At 35.4% G+C, this 27,570-nt stretch overlaps 2 protein-coding genes across 3 annotated transcripts; both read left to right on the top strand.

Annotated features, from left to right (window-relative positions):
• The first annotated feature begins 2,308 nt into the window (after positions 1 to 2,308).
• LOC128018960 (CXXC-type zinc finger protein 1-like) lies at positions 2,309 to 10,490 on the top strand. The gene is made up of 16 exons (XM_052604879.1): positions 2,309 to 2,399; positions 2,527 to 2,589; positions 4,905 to 5,017; positions 5,114 to 5,214; positions 5,409 to 5,536; positions 5,667 to 5,822; positions 5,941 to 6,084; positions 6,473 to 6,580; positions 7,047 to 7,234; positions 7,322 to 7,529; positions 7,723 to 7,830; positions 7,939 to 7,988; positions 9,448 to 9,544; positions 9,633 to 9,785; positions 9,969 to 10,116; positions 10,222 to 10,490. The coding sequence occupies exons 2-15, from the start codon at positions 2,587 to 2,589 to the stop codon at positions 10,113 to 10,115; spliced, it is 1,704 nt and encodes a 567-aa protein (XP_052460839.1). The 5' UTR covers positions 2,309 to 2,399; positions 2,527 to 2,586; the 3' UTR covers position 10,116; positions 10,222 to 10,490.
• A 711-nt stretch (positions 10,491 to 11,201) lies between these two features.
• On the top strand, positions 11,202 to 27,570 carry LOC128018959 (uncharacterized). Of its 2 annotated transcripts, XM_052604876.1 has the most exons (14): positions 11,202 to 11,359; positions 14,157 to 14,640; positions 16,622 to 16,688; positions 17,196 to 17,710; positions 18,262 to 18,338; positions 18,444 to 18,484; positions 19,355 to 19,426; positions 19,588 to 19,623; positions 19,822 to 19,875; positions 20,241 to 20,423; positions 20,525 to 20,818; positions 20,984 to 21,064; positions 23,541 to 23,789; positions 25,493 to 27,570. In XM_052604876.1, the coding sequence occupies exons 2-14, from the start codon at positions 14,399 to 14,401 to the stop codon at positions 25,952 to 25,954; spliced, it is 2,373 nt and encodes a 790-aa protein (XP_052460836.1). In that variant the 5' UTR covers positions 11,202 to 11,359; positions 14,157 to 14,398; the 3' UTR covers positions 25,955 to 27,570. The 2 variants fall into 2 exon arrangements, with proteins under 2 accessions (XP_052460836.1, XP_052460838.1); XM_052604878.1 differs by lacking the exon at positions 19,355 to 19,426.

The following is a 27,570-nucleotide window of genomic DNA, read 5'->3' as shown; positions in this document are numbered from 1 at the left end:
AGGAGGAATCTTTATATTAGCAAACTGCAGGGAGAGGAAGAGTAGATATAAGTCATGATCTGCAAGATTAACCACAATCTGATGTGATCCGACCACCTCAGAGAAAACCAGTGTTGAGCTGCTGCAAGAGCTTTTGAAACACAGCAGCTGTGGTCAAAGAGTTCTCGTGTGTTCTGATTGGTGGATGATGATGATGAGTGGATAAAGACTAGAGCAATCAAATAGTGAGAGAGTGATCTGCTCACCTGGTTATGTTCGTGGACAGGGACGGACTGGGAATAAAACCCGACCCAAAGCAATCGGCGTGCGGAAACTCGACAACAGTCTGTCTGCGCCATCTTTGTGTACTGTTGATTTAAACACTCAACTTAAACACTCTCTGTACTGTCAGGTATTTTGTCTACTTCTGAGGGTGGTTTGACAAAAAAAAAAGGGGCACTTGGGGCGCTTAAAAGTAATTTAAAGTTGAGCTGGAGTGAGTGTCTTTCTCTGCTCTTGGTCTAAGCTCAACCTGAATAAACAAATTATGAAATGGATTAAAAAAACAAACAGGTTTTATTCCAAGATAGCATGGAATAGATTATATAATATGCTGTTATAACAAATAATACCACATCTTTATGAAAATACACCATTACAAATGTAACTTCTGTATTCAAAATCTTCAAAGTTTGTAAGCATTAACTGTAACATTACCACCATGTATAAAAGTAGAAGCACAAAATACAGCTAAAATGTTGAAGTTTAGCCGCTTTAACTACTGTAATCATTAAAAATGTAGCAACCTGAATATCACTTCCTAACATCATCCCTAGCAAGTAACTCTTCCTCTCATGTTTCATACTTACTGTATTTTCCGCACTATAAGTCACACTTTTTTATATAGTTTGGCCGGGCCTTGCGACTTACAGTCAGGTGCGACTTCTTTATAAAAATTTATTTAACATGAACCAAGAGAAATGAACCAAGAGAAAACATTACCCTCTCGCGGCTGTAGACGGTAATGTTTTCTCTTGGTTCTTGGTTCTAAATAAATGTGACTTACAATCCAGTGTGATTTATGTTTTTTTCCTCTTCATGACTTATTTTTGGACTGATGCGACTTATACTAAGGTGTGACTTATAGTCTGAATGAGGTGATGACTGTGTGTGTGGTGGGTGGTGGGCCGGCCCGCCTGCTGTCCTGGAGTACCGGCCAGTTCGCCCCTGTCGAAAGCTTTAGTAACGACTTATTTTATTTTGTTGGGGTTTATCACATCATTTCCCTGCTGGATTACTACAATATCTTTTTTTTAATCTCGTTTTTCTACTGCATTTATAAAACATACCTTCTTTTTCCATGTATTAATTATAGACTGATGACTGGCAATAAGTAAGCTATTGTCAGTTAACTTTTGTTCATTAATTCAGAATTATTTGTTTAAATTACTGACCATATTAACTCACATTTTTTCTCTGAATTCTCTCTGAAATGGTAGTATTATCAGCATTAATTCATTCATAATTATATAATACTCTCATTTGATTCTAACAGTAGAAAACTGAATAAAATATTCAACAATCAAATAAAATTATAGGCATTTTATAAGTGTTAAAATTAATTAATCAAATGATTAATTTAATTTATGTATTTATACTGTATAACATAAAAAGGAAACGTTTGATCTCTGTTAGCAGCTACCAAAGTTAATTTTATACTAATTATTCTTATTAATATGTTTGTATTATTATTATTTTATAATTATGTATTATTATTTTATTTTTAGGATTAATTATAGTTCTATTAATTGTTTTGTGTGTGTATTTATAATTTTTATTATGATTTTTAAACGTCTGTATGGCTTTATATATATATATATATATATATAAACAGACGTTTAAAAATAATGCATCTAAAATAAACCTTTTTGTTTACATTATATATTTGAGTGTGCTATTTATATTTATTATGTATGTATGCATGTATGTATTTAAGAAAAATGTTTTTTTAATACATGAACTAGATTTATATTTATAATATAAATTATATTAATATAAACATATACATGTAAAAATACACTTTATAAATATTTGTAAAAAAATATATACTGTACATGTGTGTATGTGTGTGTATATATATATATATATATATATATATATATATAAAGTACACACACATATGCTATAAAAAACTTTTATTTTGGATGCGATTAATCATTTGAAAGCACTAATATATATATATAAATTTTTATTTATAATTTTTTTTTCTTTTTATTTCATTAAACTTTTTTTTATTATTTAGAGATTAAACCCTGCATTTCTACTGCCTGTCGGAGGAAACACTTACACACACATCCAGTAGGTGGCAGCAGATCGTGTGTCATGTAAACCGTAGAAGAAGAATCGTAGAGGAAGCGGAGGTAAATGTTGTTGTGCAGTGTTCCGCGGTGTAAACAAAAGCATTAACTATTAAACTATTTAAACAATTAACTGCACAGCTGTTTAGTTCACCTTGGTTATGATAGCTTATTCGTTTTTGTGCTTCAGATGTTCTAGACGACTGTGGTGACATTCCTTCCTTTTGGACATTAACCGGACAAATCTGTCATGGCAAGTGAAATTTTTTTGCACTTCTGGTTTTGTCATTAGTAATGTACAGGTTGTAATACCTTGGTACTTTGATATATATATATATATATATATATATATATATATATATATATATATATATATACTAGGGATGCACCGAATGTTCGGCAACCGAAATTATTCGGCCGAAAATAGCCAAAAAAGCACTTTCGGTGTTCGGCCGAATAAGTAAAAAGGCCGAATAAATTTTGCCGAACAATGACGTTTTTAATGATGCAATCAAATAACCCGCGTAGAGTGATAGGCGCGCGCTTTATGCAGCAAACATGTCAGCAGTGTGGAAACACTTTAAAAAGTGTCAGATAAAGATGCAAAAACGGCCGTTTGCAGACATTGTTCTGGATTTGGGAAAGCCGCTAGGTGATGGAGACTGTCAGGTGATGCACAGCGCAGGAGATGAAAACAGCTCAGAGAGTAAACTGGCTCGTACTACAGATGAGCCGCGCACAGTCTGGCTGTCTGACATGTTCGATGAGATCCTCCAAGAGAATAACCCATTTGCAAGACAGAGGACAAGCTCGACTGCTCAACCGTTAGATGGGCAGTGTTGTGCCTGAACGCGTTCATTGAACGATAGTTCATGAACTCGTTCATATTTTGGGCGAACGTGAACTGAACGTGCTGTATTACTACCTGATGAACGTTACTGTCAACTCGTTCATTCTGGTGTCTGTGAACGGCACGCTCTCTCAGGTTAACTTCGTTCAATAGGGTGCCAGATTTCTATAGAGCCTTCCTGGCGAAAGCCCGGCTAAAACACACCGTAAACGGGTCTTTATATGTAGCGAAAAAACACCCAATCTGGCAACACCAGCCACCAGTGGCGCACAGTCGTCCGCCGCATGCGCGACGCGTCATCAAAAAAAAAAAAAAAAAAAGGCGACAGCAGCATGTAGCAAGAAGGCGTATGATCATTTAAAATAATTTTTTATGATGTTTATGACAATGTCGGTGAGAATGGGAGACAAAGCATTAAAGCAACAATGGGGAAATGCTGTCCCCTCAATCCTAATTTTAAACCCTGGTTGGATAAGGATTCAAAATTGGATATTATATGAAGATGAAATCTGACGCATAGCTTCATTGTTAAAACTGATAAAATAATTGCTGTCTGTGATTCTATATGGGCTGTGGCAATAATCAAGGCCGCTTTCCTGACCTGGCGCAGATGGCACGCAGGTAGGCTCCTTGTATGCGAAATTAATTTAAGATTTTATTTATATTTTGGATTATGGTAACACTTTATAAGTAGTTTCTATTTTTAATTTTAACTAACAATGAAAAACCCTTATTAAAAGCATTTATTAATCTTAATGTTAACATTTACTAATACAGTATTAAAATTAAGTATCACATTTGTAATTTCTGAATTAAAAAGTATCAAAAGTGGTAGGCCTATTTGTTAAAATTGTTAATGCACTTATACTAACATGAACTAAATATTTTTTATTATCTTACATTAACGAAGATTAATAAATACCATAACAAATGTATTGCTCATTGTTAGTTAATGCAATAACGTTAACAAACATTATAAAGTGTTACTACCTATATTTTATATGTATTTTGTGAAAATTCTGAACTATTTTCAGTGTAGTAAAATAGTAGGCCTACACTGGGTTTCAACCATTTCATTATCTTGAAGACATTGTTCGTTTTGAAATGAGCAACTGTCAGAAAACTGCAATAAAATGTTCAACTATTCTGCAGGTACTCGTCTGCTCCATGCACAAGCACCAACAGTGAGAGACTGTTTAGTGCTGCATCTCATGTCCATACCTGCAAACTCAGAAGGCCTGAAAAAGGTGACAGATTGGCAAAATAAATGGAAAAAATGCGAAACACCGCGTTCGGTATTCGGCCTTCGGCCTTCGGCCAAGCATTTCATTATTATTCGGCTTCGGCTTCGGCCAAGAATTTCATTTCGGTGCATCCCTAATATATACACACACACACACACACACACACCAGAATACTTAATGAATGTATTTGAAAGAATTCCATGGTTCATATCAAAAACATGCTACTTTTTTGTTAAAAATATAAAAAAAAGCCATATCAAGATAATAAAGAAAATATAGCATATAGGAGCATATTAAAGCTTGTCTTTATAGTATATACAGTAACATTATGCAGAATATAAACTGCACAGGTAGACTGTATAACAGGAACATTGTTGAAATGTAAATGTCTGGATTGAAGTAGTTACAGAACATACAGATAAGGTCAAATGTAATCCACATTCAGCTTCTTCAGTTTCTTCTCTCATGTTATAGGACAGCGAATTGTCAGACTTGGAGCAACCTCCCGGACCAGAGACGAGTCTGAACTGGAAAAATGCACCTGTTTATTGCTTTTGTCGCAAACCAGACATGAACTGCTTTATGATGTAAGATGTGTTTCTCTTTAAATGTTTGCATGCAGTTTTTTTTTTGTCAAACCAAATATTTTGCATCATAATGTCCCATTATTTTCATGTACACAGTGCTTGTGACAGCTGCAGTGAGTGGTTTCATGGAGACTGCATTAATATTTCCGAGAAGATGGCAAAAACCATCCGAGTTTGGTACTGTGAAAAGTGTCGCAGTAAGACATTTTTTAAATTATTCATTTTATTTTATCTAATGATTTTTTTAAACAAACTAAATATTTATTTTAATTTTAATGTATTATATTTTGTTATATAATAATTAGAATTATAATTATTATTTTATCAGGGTTTTTTTTTTTTATTATAGCATCAAAAACGTCCCTTTGAATATGTACACCCTGTGATCTAGGTAAAAATGAATCCCTAGAGATCAAATTCCGTTCTAAGAAAAGCAGAGAGAAAGAAGCGGAGCCAGACTGGACCGATAACCAGCCGGACACACCGGATTTCAAGTCGGATGGACGGCGTGGGTCACGGGTGAGAAATTCTGATTTATAAAGCTGCTCTATTTCAATGAGCTTTGTGAAGACCGTTGCTAAAAATAAAATTGTTTGTCAAGTGTCAACCTTTGGACTGGCTATGGGGAATATTTGGGATTTGTCCACAGATTAAGCGATCCGCGCGCATGTGTGGAGAATGTGAAGCCTGCATGCGCACAGAGGACTGTGGACTGTGTGACTTCTGTAAAGACATGAAGAAGTTCGGCGGCCCAAATAAGATCCGGCAGAAGTGTCGTCTAAGGCAGTGTCAAGTGCGCGCTAGGGTGCGTTTCACTCTCGTAAAAACTGTCATATTGCCAGTGATTTTGCTTTTTCTATCAAATGCCTTAGTGGAATATTTAAAGGTATGACAATGATTACTGACTCTGTTTTTTTTTTTAGAAAATGTTGCGAGTGAAGGATGAGGAGTGGGCCATGTCTAGGGGCAGAGACTATCAGGATGGCCCACTGTCTGAAGACTACAGTGAGAATGAGCTGGAGCTGTATCAGCACTACTGTGCCGGGAAGTACGGAGACCACAGCACGGTACCTGCTTCTCCTCACACTCACATCACACTTCAGAGAAACAGAAAATACCTTTTTAAAGGAAGTAAGCCCATCTGGATATCTTGGTAAAACTTCTGGACACACATTTCCAGCAATGCAAGAACCGTTCATATGCTTTTGAATGGGAAACGCTAAAAATCTTCTGATTGCAAAATGCATCAAATCAGCAATAAAACTTATAAATGTAGCTTCCTTAGATCAGGTCAGGCAAAATGTTTTTTTTTTTTAGGCTGATGCATGTGCAGAAAGTAAATTACTTTATAATGTCTATACTTGGATGAGATTGACGATACTTCTTTTTGTAGAAATGGTTGTGCCTAAACTTTTTTTATTTTTTTATTCTTCTTCTTATTTTTTTATTTACCAGGGTTGGAACAGTGATGATGATGACGGTTCATATGCTGACCCTGCTATGAGAAAGAGAGCTGTTAAAGTCAAGCATGTGAAAAGAAGAGAAAAGCGATCTGAAAAAAAGGTAAAGTCCTAAAAATATGTGCATAAAATGCTTGAACCTTTAACAAGATATTTTTTTAAAAAATTATAAAAAATATACATTTTACATTATGTATCTGTGTTTTTGGATGAGGATCATATTTGATGCATCAGGCTTAAATGAATCGTATGGTATGGCAGATGAGAGTATAGAGCTCAGTTTTATTCAGAGGCCCAAACGTTTTTGCAGCAAAAATATTTGGTAGCCAAAAAGTATGAAGAAATTCTGAAAGCTTGTATACTGTAAAGTATATAAGTTGTCACTCTGTATCACCCAAAAATATGTCTTAAGATCATATTTAAAATCTTAGTTTATAGTTTAGATGTAGTAGAATGTCCACGACAACGTTTTGACCATGTTTATAATTTAGAAGCCTTAAGAGAAATCTTTAATTGATCATTGTACTTAAAATGGAACATAATTAAAAGACTTTGTTTTCATTCATAAGAAAGAGGAGAATAAGTCTCGGAAGCACAAGCCCAAACAGAAGCACCGTGACCGGGTGAGACACAGCGAGCGGGCAGAGGTTCGGGACAGCGGAGGAGCCAGACAGTGCCTCGGACCCGGATGTGTCGAAGCTGCACGCGCCAGCTCTAAATACTGCTCTGATGACTGCGGCATGAAGCTCGCTGCCAAGTAAACCTGGAAATACTTTACAGTTTACATTTTACAGAGAGTTGTATGTAAGAGATGAGACATTTCTGTGTCTTTTTGTCTTGCCAGTCGAATCTATGAGATCCTGCCCCAGCGTATCCAGCAGTGGCAGCAGAGCCCGTGCATCGCTGAAGAACAGGGCAAGAAACTTCTAGATCGAATCCGCCGTGAGCAGCAGTCAGCTCGCACGCGACTCACTGATATGGAGAAACGCTTCCATGAGCTGGAGGGCATCATTGCTAAAGCCAAACAGCAGGTTGTGCAGCACGATGAAGAGGTGAGAGCCATCATAAACATAGTTCCAGCATTCTGTTGCTTTGAAAACACTGTAAATATGTTCAAGTATAATTATCTTATATTTTAAATGTCATTCATTCCTGTGATGCAAAGCCTATACTCCAGTCTTCAGTGTTATATGATCGTTCAGACCTCATAACAGTGCGCTGGATATTGCTTTTCTTTTCCCAAAGGTCAATGAGGGTGATGACGACACAGATTTACAAATCTTCTGTGTGTCCTGCAGTCACCCAGTTAACCCCAAGGTGGCACTACGTCACATGGAAAGGTGCTATGCCAAGGTGTGTTGTATTTTACAAATTGTGATGTGTAAACCTAAAACATTGTCACATGTTTTAGTGTTATGTTTTTAAAATGCTGTTCACGTTTCATCTCTTTCTTCTAACCAGTATGAGAGTCAGACGTCTTTTGGCTCCATGTACCCCACTCGCATAGAGGGGCAAGTACACTTTTATATAAATATATACAGTATATTAATAGTACACATTTTTAGATTAACATGCTTCCACTGTGATATAAATGTAAAAAATGTTTAGAGGTCATGAACTGCTTGTTTTTTTCATGAACTGCTACTTTTTTTTTATAATTTTGTACAGTTCTCTAAGGTCCACTTATAATGTTATCAAGATTGAATAGGTGTGGTGGATTGTAGACTGAAGTAAACGCCCACTCTGGCATCAAATTGTGCATTGTTTACAAACGAATCTATGGTGAAATGAAGTGAACAAATTGCCAACGATTTACTGACATGGTCTGGAACTTCATTAAAAATAAAGCTAATCCACTTTAATGTTGGGATCCAACGGAAGGCAATGCAAAGACTAGCTGCGTCCCAAATGATGCACTATACACGATGCACTCATACACTATGTACTTATGCACTATGTACTCAACCATGTAGTGTATGAATTATGATCCGAGCCCCTCCCCCTCCGCTACAAAATTAAAGCTGCAACAGTTGCATGAAGTGTTATTTAATTGCATCATCCGGGTGTTTAAAGTTCTTTTTGGAATTTTCAGTGTGATCGCACTTCTCACACATATTTATACTACAAAACGTCTTAAAATAGTGTGTAAGTACGCGATTTGGGACACACCTTGTGTTTGTCCTCAGTTTGGCATTGCACAGCATCTTGTCTTCAGAGCATGTGTTCGTCTCTCTCGTTATTTACACTACATGTGCGAACCAATGGGCGGAGCTAAAGGCAGTGATGATGAAGCAGGCGTTGATGATCTTCTGCGGAGGCGGGGTTTATCCACTCTATTACACTTTTTTTTCAAAATTGGCTTTAGTATAAGCTTTTTTTAGACTAGTTGAGAAAGTTTTGAGTGAAAAATGTCTCTGTTTATGACCGCTTTAATGTTTTTAAGTCTCTTCTGCTTAACAAAGCTGCATTTATTTGATCAAAAATACAGTAAAAACAGTAATATTGAAAAACAGTGTCACATGATCTGATAATGTGCTGATTTGTTGCTCAATAATTTTTTTTATTATCAATGTTGAAATCAGTAACAGTATCATTATCTATCATTAATAGAAAGTGTAGAAGAACGGCATTTACCGTATTTGAAATAAAAATATTTTTAACATTATACATATTTTTTTACACACACACACACACACACACACACACACACACACATATATATATATATATATATAAAACTGCTTCATGTAAAATAAATCTTTGATATTTATTTTATATTTGTTTTCTATATGCCTATATCATGCATTTCTTCAGTGTACTGTTCTATATATATATATATATATTATTATTATTTTTTTTTTTAATTGTGGGAAAAAGTACACCTTTAATGCCTTTGACAAAAGCAAATAATATATTTGCACACAATCTTAAAGTCTCATTATTTCGGCTGTTTTTCTTCTTGAATAATAGTGCTACTCGGCTCTTCTGTGATGTTTACAATCCACAAAGCAAAACCTACTGTAAGAGACTGCAGGTTCTCTGTCCAGAACACTCCAGAGACCCAAAGGTACTTTACCACATGCATTTGATACACAAACATTTAAACTGCATAGATATTAAGGACATTAATCAGAATTGTGAATATATGCATGCAGGTCCCTGCTGATGAGGTCTGTGGTTGTCCATTGGTTCGTGATGTATTTGAACCCACCGGAGAATATTGCAAGGTGTCCAAACGCAAGTGTAACAAACACTACTGCTGGGAGAAGCTCCGCAGGGCCGAAGTGGACCTGGAACGAGTCAGAGTGGTCAGTGCATTTGCAAAGGAATCGTTTATTTGAAGGAAAGAATTGGTTTATTTGGATCAAAGAAAATAGCTGTGTAATAATCTCAAAGTGATTAAGATGTTCTTGCTTTCCCACAGGATTGCATTCATGAATCTTAATCTTTCATTTCTTCAGTCATTCCCATTATGTCTTCTCCTTCCCTAGTGGTACAAGTTGGATGAATTGTTTGAGCAGGAGCGCAATCTAAAAACAGCCATGACGAATCGTGCAGGTCTCATGGCCCTCATGCTGCACCAGACAATCCAACACGACCCAGTTACCACAGACCTGAGAACTAACAAGGACAGATAAGGTTACTGTCATTCCTTTTCAATCTTTTATCCATAACATTAGCACATAATGTTCATCCATGAAGTAGCTCTCCTGACAGTCTGAAGTTTTGTCTTTGATCTTACAGAGAAAAGGAACCATTGCTGGTGAAGTTGCCTGACGTTTGTGAAGAGTCAGTGTCTTAGTAGCTGTTTGTTGAAACTAATTCATGTACAACACTCTTTGTGTTTCTGCATTATGCTTTCATGTAACCCTTGGCTTTACTCTTTTGAATGGTGCTGTGACAACATTTAATTGTGAAGACATTTTTTAGATTTTTAAAGAATCTCATATCCATTTATTGTGCATTAAAAAAGTAAACTGGAGAAGGATTAAAATATTTTTCTGGTGGGTGAATTGTCTGCTATTTGTGTTTACATTGCATTTCTAGTGCATCTACATAAAAAATAATCATTATTAAGGGTTTGTTGTGCTGATTGTTTTTTTATAGTCCAGGTGTGGCCAAATTATTTTAACATTTTTTGAGACTTGTTATAATTGTAATTAAAAGTTTGACCAAAGTTTAGATTCATGTACATGTAATCGGTACATTTATTATTCTTGCAGGGTTGCATGATTGATTCAAAACTGGATCATTCTTATTGCGTTCCATGTAAAATGTAAAAATGTCATGCTTTTTGATCTGATCTCTGATCTGCATCAACGACCTATGACTGCGATTTTGAGGTAACGTGAATGCATTTCACTTTTCATAAACGATTAAGAATTATGATGGTGATTACCAAATGTTAAAGTGTTTATGTTGACCAAATTTGATAAAGGTAATTCAAGTCCCTTTCGGATTTGGATTCTAAGTTTATTTAGATTCACAAAATTTAAATCTGGTGTTATTAATCAAGGATGAAAAATTATGGTGCGTTTCATCGAGGAAAAACAAATTATAATTTTCTGTAGCGATGCGCAAGTCGACAATATTATTTAATGTTATATTCGTACACGCTCGTCAAAAAGCAAACAGACAAACTCCGAAAAACTACAGTTACTGATGATCTAGCTTTGTTATTGTTTTATACTAATGGTGAGTATTATTGTAAGGGCTCTGACCGCTGATCTACCGCTTAATTTCTTTATTCGACACCTCAGTTAGGATCGACTTCCTACGATGCTCGTGTCAGCACATGCGCAGTAGATCGCCGAAAGTATCGCTGATCGGAGAGAACGAGGCGCAGATGAACGAGCCGATCGACTGCGCGAGACTCGATGAGGTAAGAATGTCAAAATGCTGCAAGTCTTCGATACGCTATGTTTTAGTACACGGTAAAAACGCGTGCATATAACACGCACACAACGTCAGAATTTCGAGATATCGCTGTAGTAAAAGAGTGGGGAGATCGGCGTGGTTCCGTGCAGGAGAAAGCGCTCGGAAAGTCGTTTGCGAGGCTGCTTCGCTGAAAGCAATGAAGGGGAGGGTCAACAGTGAAGGGGGGGCTGCTGGAGCTCATTCAGCACGGCGAAATGGACGGTGAAGAGTCGTGCAAAATAAACTTATCGTGTCTTTAAAATCTGCCACAGTTAATAAGGGACGTTGTCAATAAAATGCACTTACAAAACGCGTGATGTTTGATAGTGATGTCGTTAAATCGGGCGTGTTATTGATCGCACGTCGGGACAGCATTCCTCACTCCTGCGATCTGTAATGGAGGCTGGCGAAACTCGTGTCGATTTATTACGATCTGTTTATTTCGCTCACCGGTCATTTTTAGAGGTAGAAATGTTAGACATTGCTCAAACTATAACTTTATCTTTAAGATAGTTTAGTTAATTTGCGCTGAAAAGGGGGACTGCGCAATTTAATTCCGTTTCAGCGAATTGTTCATTCGCTTTTTGCGTGGTCTCTCGGTAAATTACTAATAATGACCACGAGTCCAAACAAATTAACTTTAAACTATTGGATCACATACTTAAAAAAATATATATAATGAGTCAGCTTCACTGATGTCAATCAAACTACATTACTTATATTTTATATAGTGATACATTATATACATTAATATTTAAATTAATATTTTAATGATACTTTAATATTTTATAGTGATACAGCAGCATTGTCAACTTTTAACATATTCCACGAGGCATCTAAATAAATAACGTTATAATGCATGGTGCAGAGTATGTTCACTTCTTGGGACATACTAAAATGAGTAATTACATTTTTTTTTTTTTTTTTTTACTTAAACCATTAAAAACTATTTTATCTCACACTGCGGTTTTGCATCTTTCTGTTGCATCACATCAAAAGGAAAACAGTCAATGTTGTTTAAAGCACTTTTTTTTTTATCTGTTCCACGGTTGCATATCTTTAGAAAATCATCATACATGTTATTCTTAGTAGCTGGAAAAGATGAGGAACTTTTTGACTAAATGGCAAAAAATTACTAGCTTGGTACATTTTCGTATTAGTAGTTAGAAAAGACAAAGAATCTAAAATTGTGCTGATAATGAGATGCTGTATTTGTTACTTTTATTTGGCTATATGAGAGATCTCTAGGGAAAAAAAAAACCCAATATTTTCTACAAACTGTACATTCTTTTTTTCTCCCACCTTTCTGAAATGTCGATTTTTACAAAACTCGTTCTGAAAACCGAGGTGTGCACTGATTGGCCAGCTATCCAGTGTGTTGTGATTGGCCGAATGCCTCAAGCGTGTGACGGAAATGTTACTCCTTAACAAATCCTTTACATATGAAAACGTACTCACAGGTTGTGAGTCAGAAGCGCCAGATTGTCCTTGTGCAAAGTTGGAATTGCCCCACTTTATAGTAACAGACACTGGCATTGTAGGCTACTGGTTCAGGAAACAGTCCTTGTCCTCCGTAAAATGCGATGCACACATCTGAATATTTGGGTTGAACTGTTCTGGAACAGTGTTGTAAATACAACTGCTGATAAAATACGAATACCACTGATTTCTACTTGTGTCCTCTTTTGGAAGACCAAACAAAGTAGCGTCGCTTTCACTATGAAACACAGCTTCTCCACAACATGGTGCTGGTGACAACGGCGAGAATAAAATTTACCTTTTCTTTCTTTGCATAAACATTTGGACGGCGTTATGCAAATCTTACCATATCGAGATGTAGACATGTGGGGGTGTGTTAGAATGAGCCATTTAGGAGGGCGTGGTTGACATAAATTTGATATTGTTTAGTTTTGGGTTTGAGACTTTAGTCTTTGCAACTTTACAGATCTTCTTTATTCACCAAGAGCTTGTAACACTCCAAAGAGAAAGGAAAACTTGAAATCGCATCATATGACCCTATTAAGCTAAAACCCACAGCAAGATTTGATTATTACTGAGATGTTGATTACATCTATTTGTCAGGTTTGTATTGTTCTTCTAGTTGTGAAAGTGCTCATTACCTTGTTCAGCCATTGAGTAGTTTTCTTAAACAGCAGTTGTATTAACCAGTTGGTTTTAATTAGAGGAAATGAGGTATTTTCCATTAAACAAACTTTAACAAACGCTGGCTGCTTGCTGGACTGTAGCGCATTTCTTTGCCATAGTAATTGCGCTGCATTGCAGATATCGAATGTTCTCAGTCCATTTGTATGCTGGCAATTCTGTCACCATGGCATCCGCTCATTTCAGCATGGTTCTATAAATATTTTCCTTCATGCTACTCTATCCTGTTTCTGCTAGCTTGAGTTTTTGCAGTAGCCTAATTTAACAGAAGGGTTTTATTTACATCAGTTCATTGGGAGAGACTTTCTTAGAAACTATTGCTTAAATGTTTTATTGGTATGCAGATCCTGATGCATGTACACAAAAATCTTATTTCTCTTTGGCAGTTTCTTAAATCATCAGTGACGATGTTAAGCTCATATGAATTCTATGTCTATAGTAATTCAGTATGTCTTTAGAAATCCATTAAGCAGCAAAAATGACCATGTTGGCAGAAATTTTTAAAACAGCCCTTACCATTATAATAATGTTACTGCATCTATAAATAATTAATTGAAAATTAAGTATTTTAGTTCTTCACATCTGCTTTTTCTTTACAGGTATGATTCATAACCAGTAAAGACATGGATGAAATATTGGATTTTTGACATTTCATGCAACCCAAGCTCTTCAGAGCTTTGAGATTACTTCTAATTTATATGGACTACAAAGTCATTTTTCCTATTTAAAAATGTGAGCTGGCGTTTCAACATCCAAATTCTTCCTGGCATGGCTTAAAACCATTGGTCTCACAAATCTACTAGTAATACAGAGGCCTCCAGGCCAGAGAACGGGATCAGATATGACTGATGAGCTGAATGGGGCCTTGGCTGAACCGCAGATGACGAAACCGGAAGAGACTCCTCCAATTGGAGCAGATGTTGTTACTGACGATGTGGTCAATGCAATGGGGAACAGTGTTCCTGGAAAGGTGATGTCTGAATCGCCACCTGATTGGTTGAAGCCAATGGAAGAGGATGAAGATGACGGTGGTGACGGTGTCAAGAGCAGTGAATGGATCATCATGAAGACCAATGATGACGTGTATGTGTTGCTTATGCCTAATTTTTGTTTGCATTAAGTGGGATTTTTTTTATAGTTTGCGTTAGAGGTGCAACAATATGTCACAGTACATCAATGCTACTGTAGTGTATATAGGGCTGGGTGATATGGGCAAAAAATTATCGTGCTAATATTTTTCATATCAGTCAGTATCAATAATTATCAGTCGATGGGATCATATTGTCAAGTCACCTTTATTTATATAGCGGTTTAAACAAAATAGATTGCTTCAAAGAAACTGAATAACATTCATTAGGAAAACAGTGCGTCAATAACCCAAAATGACAGGCCGTTCATCATTGAATTCAGTGATGTCATCTCTGTTCAGTTTAAATAGTGTCTGTGCACTTAATTCCAATCAAGTCAGTGATATCGCTGTAGATGAAGTGACCCCATTTGTCTACACTAGATGTCGAAAAGGACATTCCAGACTAACCTATAGTTTTCTGTTGGCGGGTGAAGATCCTCTTTTGTTCTTTATGCTAGAATCCATTATCTTTGAAGAATATTTTGGTGGATTGTAACAGTTTTAAGTCTGTCAGAACTTATTTTTCTCCTATGGCATGAAGTCGATGTAAATATGTTCATTAACAAAAAACCGCATCATCTGTAAAAATTGTAACAAACTATAGGGTAAAATTTATATGTAAGATTATGTTAAAAAAGTAAATTTTCTGACTGTTTGAGTTTTATCAAAATTAACCATTGGTTATCTACAGTATTACACAGTTAGATCATGATAACCTGAGTTGAAAACACACACAGTACCTCATAATTGTGGTAAATTGTAACTACGTATATGATTTTTATAGTGCTTATATAAAAAACAGTAGCCTAAATACATTTACTATAAATACTCTATGGTTTTGAGCAGTGCTGCCACTTATTGAGAGCATAGACTCAAATACTATAAAGTGAAGCCAAAACATCTCAGTAAGGCCACTGTTATCTTGCGAAAATTATGTCATTTGGATCCAGAGTTAAACTGTATTGATCGTGAGAGCCACCGTATCAAAGTCCCGGCCAAATTCCCACAGACCCAATTAAAAGCTCACAATCATGATGCCACATCCCATTTTTATAGCATTAAATAACTAAAAGCGAACTTATTAGAAAAACAGAACAATTGAATATACATCAGTGTGAAAAGAACTACCTAAAATGATTGTAACCATCTTTAGAAAAAATTATTTAAAGTGTAATTAGTTTTTTTTTTTTTTTTTGTCTCAAGTCCCATTAGATTACATGGAGTGGGTGGGGTTTATGACATATACTGGGTCCTGCCACCTGGGGTAACATCGAACATGTTATCATTAAATCGAGGAAAAATATTTTGTGATAATTATCATTATTTTATCAACCCGCCCTAAACATCGTGAGAGTTTAGACATTAAATTTAGCATCAAATATGATGTTTATTATTTATAAGACAAAAAAAAAGCATTATTTAATAAAAAAATATTTAATACATTAACATTAAATATTTAAAACCTATACAGGTGGAGCTGGGGAAGGCGGAGGGTTTCTGAAGCGCACTGCCACTACTACAGTGAGCACTAGCCAAGTATTTGAATGTTTGAGCAGCAAGCTCATTGGCTGCTGATACAAAAAGAAAAAATCAGCTGTGCCACGTGAATAGTGATGTAATTATATCAGATTGAATTAGAACGTATCAGTCTGCGCCATCTAGAGTTTCATGACAGAACTTTGTATCTAAATTTTTTTAGTTGACTTTTTCCACTCAAACTGCTATGCTGATTATTTGCAATTAAACGTTTTATTTATTAAATAAAAATAAATACTAAACAGAAGTGTGAGACCATTACTGGTCTCACACTTTTTGACCCAATTTAGTTTTTATATTTTAATTCATTTGATGATAAATCACTTTTGATAATTATACCACACCTGTTGATCGTGTTCAGTTGTTGAACTGACTTTCGTACTTTTCATATTCTCACAGTCCAAAAGTAAAACGAGGCAGAGGTCGGCCCCGGAAAGGATCGCACCCAGTTCGCCCTAAAACTGAGGTTTGTGTAGCAATCTATCTTGATTTTGGTTTGTTTGCTCCGTTAGAGAGAATAATATGTATGCACTATGGGAGCATTTGTTTTAATGAAAAATACAGTAAAACAGTAATATTGTGAAATATTATTTCAGTTTTAAAGAACTAATTTCTGTTGGAATATATTTTAAAATGTAATTATTTCCTGAAATGCAAAGCTGAATTTTTAGCTTGATCCTTTAACATTCATTCTAATATACTTTGATTTGCTGCTTAGTTCTCAGTTATTACTTGTTAATGTGTTTTTAATATGTTTGTAGGATGTTTTTTTAATTGTATTATTTAATATAATAGCAGCATTTTTGTTTAAATCCTTTAATTAGTGGTGCTTTCTAAGGTTACTACTTTTCTAAGTATCCAGGAAAATGTCCATAATCATTTTATCTTCTTCAGTCTTAATTGAATCCTATTTTAAATTATTACAATATTTTTAAAACACTTTCTTCTTTTCTATGTGGTTGTTTGGCGTTAGCGGATTGTTCCTCCTTTACTGGGAAGAACGCGTTCTAGTAATGCATCAGGAACTGCCATTCCCGTCCCAGATCCAGCGCACACACCTGAGGCTTTACCCAGAAATCTGCAGAGCATCAATCACAACCCGATATCAACATCTGAAAAACCCAGACTCATCCCCATCTCACCTGCAGGGGGCAGCAGCCTCTCCACAACCCCCAACACCGAATTTCACAGCCCTCCACGCCTCACGAGGGTCACGCCGCTCAGTTTCGACACATCCGTGACACAGAATTTCATTCACACTCCAGCTGTAAAATTGGGTAATGTTTCCAGACAGAGTGTTTCCTTTACTGAACCTGGGAAAGATGGCACTGAACTTCCCCTTCAGCTCTGGCTTTGTCCTCCTATGGAGCCCATTAGCCCTACAAAAACTCAGGATATGTTCTCAGATCAGATTGTAAGTTCAGCAAATTTTCCGGGGACTACGCTTAATGGATCAGTGACCCTAAAAGAAAGTCTTCCTCTGCTCAGGTGAACAAATCTGACTCATTTCATACCACTGACTCATTTTAATTACCGTATTTTTCGGACTATAAGTCGCACCCGAGTATAAGTCGCATCAGTCCAAAAATACGTCATGATGAGGAAAAAAACATATAAGTCGCATTGGACTAAAAGTCGCATTTATTTAGAACCAATAACGAAGAGAAAACATTACCGTCTCCAGCCACGAGAGGGCGCTCTATGTCTTCAGTGTAGACTACAGGAGCACTGAGCAGCATAGAGCGCCCTCTCGCGGCTGTAGATGGTAATGTTTTCTCTTGGTTCATGTCTCTTTGTTCATTTCTCTAGGTTCATGTCAAATTCATTTTGATAAATAAGTCGCCCCTGACTATAAGTCGCAGGACCAGCCAAACTATGAAAAAAAAGTGCGACTTATAGAATACGGTATATATTTTGCATGCTCTATTTTTAACTAGGTTCACAAATGTTTTAACATTGTGTCCAGTTCATGGTTTCTGCAGGTCTTAAAAAGTCTTTAGTTTACCTTCATAAAGTCCGAGTTGTTTGTGTTTCTTCAGTGAATGTGAAAGCTGTGGCTGCGCTTTTCCTGCTCAGAAGATCGGAGACGTAATGTGCTACGGATGTAGGCCTAAATGTATGTGAATTTGTGTTTACACTATTCATTTCAGCAAGCAGTGGAGGATAAGTATGATATTGTGTGATTTGCATTGTTTAATTTCTTTATTTCTCATTTCTGCAGCAGACAAGAAGCAGTCTCCTCCAAATATTGTGTTTAGGAAGGTATGTACCATTAGACAGGCATCGCAAAAGATCTCATTCCTGCTTTTCTGTACTTTCTGACACTGATTCTTGAGACTGTGATAAAACCAAGAGTTTAAATATTCATATTTTATAGATAAATTTAAATATTCATATTTTATAGATAAATAGAAATAAAACTTTTTATATATTTAGGATATTTGTATAATATTTTATGTTTTTGTATATGAAGTATTGAGTTTTGTTCTGAAGTTGTATTTTTATTAAACATTTTTTAGTGAGTAATATTGTTGCTAACAGAAATGTATAAATAAAAAATATAAAATTAGCACATTTTTTAAAGAATATTCTAGTGATCATCTCTAGTTCATTTCAAATCGGAAATGTCATTGTATTTTGAGACATGATTTTCCCCATGTATCAGTGCTGTATAAATATTTTTTAAGGCAAAACTGCACACAAATACATTTGTATATATTATTTTATTTTAATTGTACTTGCCAGAACGTCCATTGATGGACCTTATTACTCATCTGTGCTGTGTTGTTGATGTTGTGAAGTGGACATGAAGCAGTGCATCTGTGTTCATGTCAGCTCTGTGGGAGGTAAAAGGCTTTGGCGATATTTTTGCGTTTGAACTAATTTCCCTTTTTGTCTGCTCTCAATATATAAGCCCAAACTAGTTTGTTTATCGTAAGTAGCTGAAAAGCTAGGTCCAGATTATCCTCGATTTCTCTGCTAGCATTCTTTCATTCTCTTGATTATTCTTTTCTAGTAACTTACTTTCCCTCTTATTTCCAATTCTGTTGAATATAACACCTTAGTTATCATATTTCCTTTGCTTCATTTTTATTATGCTTTTTTTATTTTATCTTTATGATTATTTTCAAGGTGGGGCAGGATCAGTGGGAGGTTGGGAAAACAACAAAAAAAACAAAAAAACATCCAAGAAAACAAGTTCTGGTAATGATAATCGCATGACATCATATAGACACATTCGTTATGTTTTTGGGTGGAAACGTGAAACTGCAGCATACACAAAAGCATTGCCAAAGATCATCCAAAAATTCATCAATAGCTGAACTAATTCACACCTAAACATAACGTCACTCTGTCTCTCACAGAAACAACGTCCCGAACACAAGAAAACTGTCAAAATGGTGAGTCTACATGCTTTATGGAGCTAAATCTTTTTTTTTTTCCTTCACATATATTTAGTCTTTACAATGTAAAAGGGATCAGTGGATGGTTACTCATTCATAACTCTGATGCCTGATTCATTGTGTGATGCATATAGTGCAGAAATCACAATATATTCAGGAAATACTAATCCAGGTTATTATTGTGTGTTTTTATAGGATTTTGTCCCTGATGGTGATGATGATGATGATGACGATGATGATGACGATGAGGTGAGTGATTTGGCAGCACATGCATCTTTTTTGGTGTTTTTAATGATTGTGGCATGGGAGGTTTTTTTACCCTATGAAGCCTTCTGCATTGTATTTGAGACCTCTAAATTATCACCATGATCAAAAAGTGCTGAAAAACCTAAAGTGTCAATAAACTGTTTCATTTAATTGTGAAACTATTATTTCATATTTCAGGCTTTACATGTTTTGAGCATATTACGAATTGGACATGGAATATTCTTTTCCTGGTTATTGCTGAGCTCATAAAACCACTTTAAACCTAAATTAAGGTTTTATTACATTTAAAAAAAATCTGCCCTTTATTACCGGAAGAGCACAATTTCTCTGTCTGTTCTTGATTTCAGGTTGTGAAGAAGCGCAGTCGCAGGATGTGTCAGCAGTGTGATGCGTGCCTTCGCGAAGACGACTGTGGCACATGTGACTTCTGCGTGGACAAGCCCAAGTTTGGTGGCAGCAACAAGAAAAAGCAGAAATGCCGCTTACGCCAGTGCAAGCTTCAGTCAAGGCTTCATGGTCAAAAAGGAAATGTACGTATTTCTCTGACTAGCATCTGCTGGCATCGCCTGACCGTATGCCAGATACACACACATGCAAGATGAGTTTAGCCAGATGTTTCTTGTTTTATCAGATCGTGGAGGGAAAGCGAAATCCATCCCTTCCACGGAGAAGGAGAGATGAGAAGCCCAAGCTCAAGAGGCGCGGGAGACCGTCGAAAAAACAGAAACTCAGAAGCAACCCCTGGGAGGATGATGACGAAGTGTATTATAAGGACGAGGATGACAAAGAAGACTTGAGGCGTTATAAGATGAATGGCAGGAGGAAAGGAGGAAAGAGGAAATGGAAGTACAGTTTTAAGGAAGAAGAGGAAGACGTCTTCATTGAGGCCGTGATTGAGGAAGATGGAGCGTCCAACACAGAGGAGGTTTCTGGTTTCTGAGTCATGAAGTTGTCAGGAATTATAGTCATTTTTATACGATGGGATTGCAGCATTAGACTATATCAATATCACTCAGTTAGGTTCTTCAATGTTTTCATGATTGTATTTAATGTAATATTATGTTTACTATTTTTTTTATTTTTATAATAGAATCCTGATATTTTGGCCAGTCAGAGGTCAGCGATGGTGTCTAATGAGATGCACTCAAACACGTCTGGACTCAGTGCTCAGGTTACTTTCTACATCATTTTTGTTTCCAGCCTTGATTCTGAAATTAGTTTCCTAATTCATAGGCTTCAAAAAATATATACATATATAAAACAAAGATTTCTAAGCCTTGAAATAAACATATTAGCTCTGAGATGAATTGTAACTCTTTTATTTAAAAAAGAAAAAAAGAAGGTACAATGAGGACTTATATTAACAGTGTATGCTTTTCATCCAGAGTGTCCTACATTGCATTCAGATTATTATGTCACTGTTAACAAAAACAAGAATTTAAAAAACTATTATTTATATATATATATATATATATATATATATATATATATATATATATATATATATATATATATATATATATATATATATATATATATATATATATAACAGGGATGCACCGGTTGACCGGCCATAAATCGGAACCGGACGGTTTTTGCTTAAAATACGCGATCGGCAATCGGCCGGTTTTTTGTATTTTCTCAGCCGATTTTTTCCGGAAGTTCGCTCGCGTGCACAGACTACGTTGTAATCGTTCGCTATGTCATTTGTGTGGAACAGTATTTCGAAATTTGTGCGCAGGACCATAGACAGTAAAAGAAACGCAGGACACCGGCAGCCGATCAGTTCTGGAAATGCAGAGCTTCATGTCTGAGGCACAGATAGCAGGAAGCGATCAGCCGTTGGTGTACTGGCGCACAAATAAAAGTCCCTTTCCTGCGCGCACTAAACCGGTCCGAGCCCTGAAGACGAGTAGACCGTGAAGACATGTTCAGCTCAGTTTCTCACGTGTTGGATGAGAAACGAAACGGACTAAACTGTGACAAAACTGATTTTTTTATTAGAGCTTGCATACACGTTTGAAAAGCCAGAAATAAACGTCAGTTCTGCATTAGGATGATTATTTTTTTTATTTTACCTTAAAATTACATAGACTTAATTTAATTTAAAAATCACCTTCTGTAAGACACTGAAAAAAAGTGTTTCATTCATCCAATTAAAACATTTTAGGGTAATGATTCACATCTATAAATATTTTTTTTTACTTGAGACAATAAGTTATTTATTTTTCACTGGCTCAAGTAAAAATATATAGCTGTGAATCATTACCCTAATTTTTACATTTTTATTGGATGAATGAAACACTTTGCATCTTTGTTTTATTCGCATCAACATTATTTGATTTTAACATTTTGGAAAATGTATTTATATAGCATACTTTTAGTCTCACTGGTAAAGAGCTTTTTTTAAAAACCAAATTTAAAAACTAAAATACTGAATGCTGATTAAGAAACATCTTATTGAATGTGTGTTGATTGTGTTGTTTGGATTGTAGAACTATGCAGTTATTGCCTTTAATTTCACATGGTTACAGTTAATCTTTTAATTTAAGGCCAGTTCTCTGTAGTTTCAACCCAATTCAAAAACCAAAGCTAAATGCTGATGTCTGTACCATGTTTGTATTGAATGTAGGCTACTTATTGTGCAGTAACTGCCTTTAATTTCAGATGGTTACGGTTATTGTTTTCAATAGCCAAAAGCAAGTTTGGCCTATTAAATACCAAATATCTTGTTTATGCACACTTTCCTTCTTTCTTGTTTGTTGCTTAAAAAAAAATCGGCCAGTTTGCTTGTAAAAAAAACCGGTATCGGAATCGGCCACGAAAAATCATGATCGGTGCATCCCTAATATATAATATACATTTCTTTTTTTTTTTCATTAACGCTATAAAATTACAGTACCACTATTAATGGATGTGTAAATGTTTAATTTCAAACATTAAACTATATAATTTGTATGTTGATATAGAACAGCAAGGAACCATTAAAATGGTAACACTTTACAATACGGTGCATTAGTTATTATTAATTAATACATTAATGTTAACAGTATTACACTATTTATTCATCTTTGTGTTTATTAATAAAAGTAAAGTTGTTCATTGTTATTTGATGTGAGCTCAAGTCCATTCATTAATATCTACAGAAAAAAAACATTGGATTTTAGTAATGTGTTAGTAAATTTAGCAGTCAGTATGAATTGAAATTAATAACTGTTTTACAAGTATTAATTGTAAGTTCATGTTAACAAATGTAGTTAACTAAAGTTAACAAAAGAAACCTTATTGTAAAGTGTAACCATTTAAAGCTTTTCTTTTATAGTTTCTCATACAAGTATTGGCAGGCGGTTAGTGCATGCTGCCTTCACAAATTTGGAGTATTTATTTATGCTCTAGTGATCTAATAATGAACATTATTTAGTTATGTACCTAACATTACCTTCGATGGTTGCAAAAATCTCTGACTGTTGAATCTTGCATCAGGATTGTTGGTAGTTCACCAGGAGTTTTTCGTTTGGTTTTGTTTTTGAGGCAGTCTGCATTTTTTTCCAGATTAAAAGTGCAACCTGCATCATCCAGTTATGTATGTTTTGAGTTGGTTTGCCGCTGAAAGCTGATGTTTGTCTGGATTTCTGCATGTTTCACAGGGATTATACTACAACATGTCAGGCGTGCCGGCGGCTCCTTACGTGCTCGGATCAGTACCTCTGTGTAACAGCAATCCAGCGCCGATGGGTCAGGTGACCAGCTCTCTGCCGATGGCGGACGATGGCACTCAGAACGGCTTTCTTCAGATCGAGATGGTGAGAGTGGGATCACCACAGTCACATTACACAGAAGCAGCTCTGGACACAGAACAACATGTGTCAGAACCACTACAGGAGCCAACGCCGGTGGTGAGTCTGTCTTCACTGCTGCCCAATACAGCAATATTCATGTTTGAATGTTTTTGAAAGAAGTCTCTTCTGCTCTTCAAGACTGCATTTATTAGATCAAAAATACAGTAAAACTATAATATTGTGAAATGTTATTACAATTTAAATTAAGTCTTTTCTATTTGAATATACTTTATAATGTAATTTATTCCTGTGATGCGCAGCTGTATTTTCATCATCATTACTCCAGTCTTCAGTGTCACATGATCCTTCAGGAATCATTGTAATATATTGATTTGCTGCTCAAGAAACATTTCTGATTATCAGATTCAGTGCTGAAAAGAGTTAATATTTTTGTGCAAACCATGATACGGTTCTTTAATGAATGGAAAGTTCAAAAGAACAGCTTTTATTTGAAATAGAAATCTTTTGTAACATTAGAAAAGTCTTTAATCTCAGATTTTATCAGTTTATCAGAACAAAATATAATTTTAATATATATATATATATATATATTTTTTTTTACTTTGATTTAATTTGAACTCATATTAATTACATTTTATAACTTCAATTTCTAAAATTATTTTGTAAGTAAATCTCCAATTGTTTAACAGTTTAACAGTTATATAATATTTATAAAAGAAAATCTTTCTTTGCATTTACAGTCTAATTTTAATTAGAATATTATTATATTTTAAAATATTAAAGTGGCACAAGCACGCCCTCAAGCGAACAGTTTCACAAAAAAAGGAGGTTTTATTGATTATCAATTTATTAAAAGGCCTAAGCATTTTTCACAGTGTTTGTAAAGTGTTAATGGATCATGTTGATAGTTAAAGTGATTTTTCTACACCTGGGGTTATTCTTTTAGGATACTTGGGCAGAACTATATATATATATATATATATATATATATATATATATATATATATATATATATATATATATATATATATATATATATATATATATATATATATATATATATATATATATATATAAAACACAAAAAATCATCACCATTACATAAATTCATTAAAAGACAAAATGTCTTAAAAAACAAGTTAAGTTAGTTCTTATTTTGTTTCCAGATACTACTTGGTTTTATAACTTTTTTGTATTATTGTGTACAATGAAATTCAGTGATGTTTATGTGTCAGTCTTTACAGCCATTACAAAATGTGACCCTGGAGCACAAAAGCAGTCTCTGGGGTATATTTTTAGCAATAGCCCAAAAAACATTGTATGGGTCAAAATTATAGATTTTTCTTTTATGGCAAAAATCATTAGTATATTAAGTAAAGATCATGTTCCAAGAAGATATTTAGTAGATTTCCTGCCATAAATATATAAAAACGTAATTTTTTTGATTAGTAATATGCATTGCTATGAACTTCATTTGGACAACTTTAAAGGTGATTTTCTCAGTATTTAGATTTTTTTGCACCCTCAGATTCCAAAATTTCAAATAGTTGTATCACGGCCAAATATTGTCTGATCCTAACAATACATCACCATACATCAATGGAAAGCTTATTTGTTCAGCTTTCAAGTGATGTATAAATCTCAATTTAAAGAAATTGTCCCTTATGACTGGTTTGTCCTCTAACCCCTATTTTGAATCATTGTGGTGATTGTTGATTTAAAATCCTTCCAGCACAATCAGAGATTTCCGCAGCTATCAAGCAGGTCAGACCATGCAAATGTCACATCTGCTTTCATAGATTACTCACATCTTCAGTCTGGTGGGAGGAGAGAACGACCGAGACCAAGGCCTGATGGAGCTGTTCACTTCCTTAGGCCAGACCGTGCTGCCCGCTCACTGGGTGGGCGTCATGTCCAAAGGCCCCATCCTCCAGCTCCTGCAGTGCTCCAAAATCTCCAGCATGGCTGACACGGTGGTCCAGATCGAGAAGGGCTACTTCTACCAGGTCAGTGTCCAGAACCAGCCTCTCCTGCTCATGCACGCCGTCTACTCACGCCACCCCACCTGCCTCGAATCGGTCGATGAAGTGGTGTCGCTCTTGCTGGATTTGGAAGGGCTGGGTGTGTGTCAGGGCTACCAGAACTTCCACATGGGCTCGCCGCGGGAGCCTAGAATGAGCGTGAGAGCGGCTCTGTGCGATTTACTCATTCCCAAGGATGAGGAACAGTGTCCAAAATGCACACATGCTGTGGAGGGTTGAGCAGCTGTGTGAGAATCGACTGTAAACAAGAATCCTCCTCCACCAGCTTTGAAGCTTATAGTGCAGCCAGAACTGTTTCTGACCTCATGATGAACTGACTTAAAAAATGGTGCTTCTTCATGTAATGTTTTTTTTTTAAGAAAGAAGTTAATGATTCAAAAAAGGATCTGCAAAACACTGAGTTTTACTGAAATCCCTTTTTTTCCATTGCTTTCCTGTTGGGATTAGGACATAAATACAATCAGCTCTCATTTAAACTACCTCTTCATTATTTCATGAACCACTTTTAACCTTAAACCTCCCACGTGCCCTTACTGACTCAGAAGTTTGGTGAACAATTTTATTGTTGTACAATGACAAGCACGGAAGCTTGTTTCCACCATAGGATAAAAAATACAAAAAGCTATTTTTATCTGACAATGCAGACTTTTTTTTTCTTGTGATCGCAAGATATAAAATCAGAATTTCAAGATATAAACTAAATTCACAATTGCAGGGGGAAAATAATCTGAATTGTCACTTATTTTTATTTTGTGGCAGAAACAAACAAAAAAATAGCGAGGTCTAAACTGAGAATTTCGAGAGAAGAATTTGGAATTGGAATTGCAAAAAAGAACATCAGAATTTAGATCAATCAGAATAATCAGAGATTATATCTCGCAGTTCTGAGAAAAAATCTGTATTGTGAGATAAAGTCACAGTTACCATATTATTTTTTAGTATTCTGTCGCAAAATATTTTTTTTATTCTGTACTAACTTTGTCATGCTACATTTGGCGTTAATTGTTCAAATCTAAAGTTATTTGAAAGTAATTTTAAACCAAAGTCATTCAACCTTTTAAAATATTTTTTTTTATTGATGCCTTTTTTTAGCCCAAAGCTAGCACACCGTCTTTCATTGTGTGTGTTATTACGTGTGCAACAGAAGATACGCTCCGGTCTTTTTTTGTCCTGTTGTTAATCACACCTGCTTTCATGTGACTCAATTGTGTTACGTATGATAAAGTGCAGCTAATGGCATTGCGATCCGCAGTGCATCTGTGTGCATTTTTGCTGTTGTGTGTATTATTCCCAGCCTACAGCAGACATCCGGCCTGAGGAGATTTCAGTGATCAGCCTTTATACGGTTTAGGTATATTTGAATTCCTCCTAGTAGAAAAATCGATGCGGTTAACATTTGACTAGTTTTTATTTGTTTTTCATTCCTGAGTGATTCTAATTCTGATGTTTAAGGCAGCATTTTTTTTTACCTCTACCCCTGCAGATCTGTGTAAAATAAGGTGTAAAATATACATAATTGCCTGAAAGTATTTATAAGTAGAGGATGTAAGCTAGAGGTGATTCTGAGAGCGTCTCTGTATTGTAAATCTTGCTCTTTTGGTCTGTTTAACCACCGATTTCAGTTTTTGAAACACTGTAAAGTAAGATTTTTATGAATTACATAGAGAGAAAATTCTGCTCCTTGATAATCAGAATCACTCTTGAATCATCATGATGTAATGCAGGGGTTTTTGAACTTTTTGGTCCATGAAGAATCTAGAAAAAAACCCACTTTGCAACATGTACTTTTTGATGTGGTAACTTGCAATTAATAAAGTACGATTTCATGCAATAAA

The sequence above is a fragment of the Carassius gibelio genome, chromosome A8 (assembly GCF_023724105.1).
Source record: "Carassius gibelio isolate Cgi1373 ecotype wild population from Czech Republic chromosome A8, carGib1.2-hapl.c, whole genome shotgun sequence".
Taxonomy (NCBI): Eukaryota; Metazoa; Chordata; class Actinopteri; order Cypriniformes; family Cyprinidae; genus Carassius; species Carassius gibelio.
The sequence above is the reverse complement of the archived record's forward strand: the minus strand, read 5'-3'. Positions and strand labels throughout refer to the sequence as shown.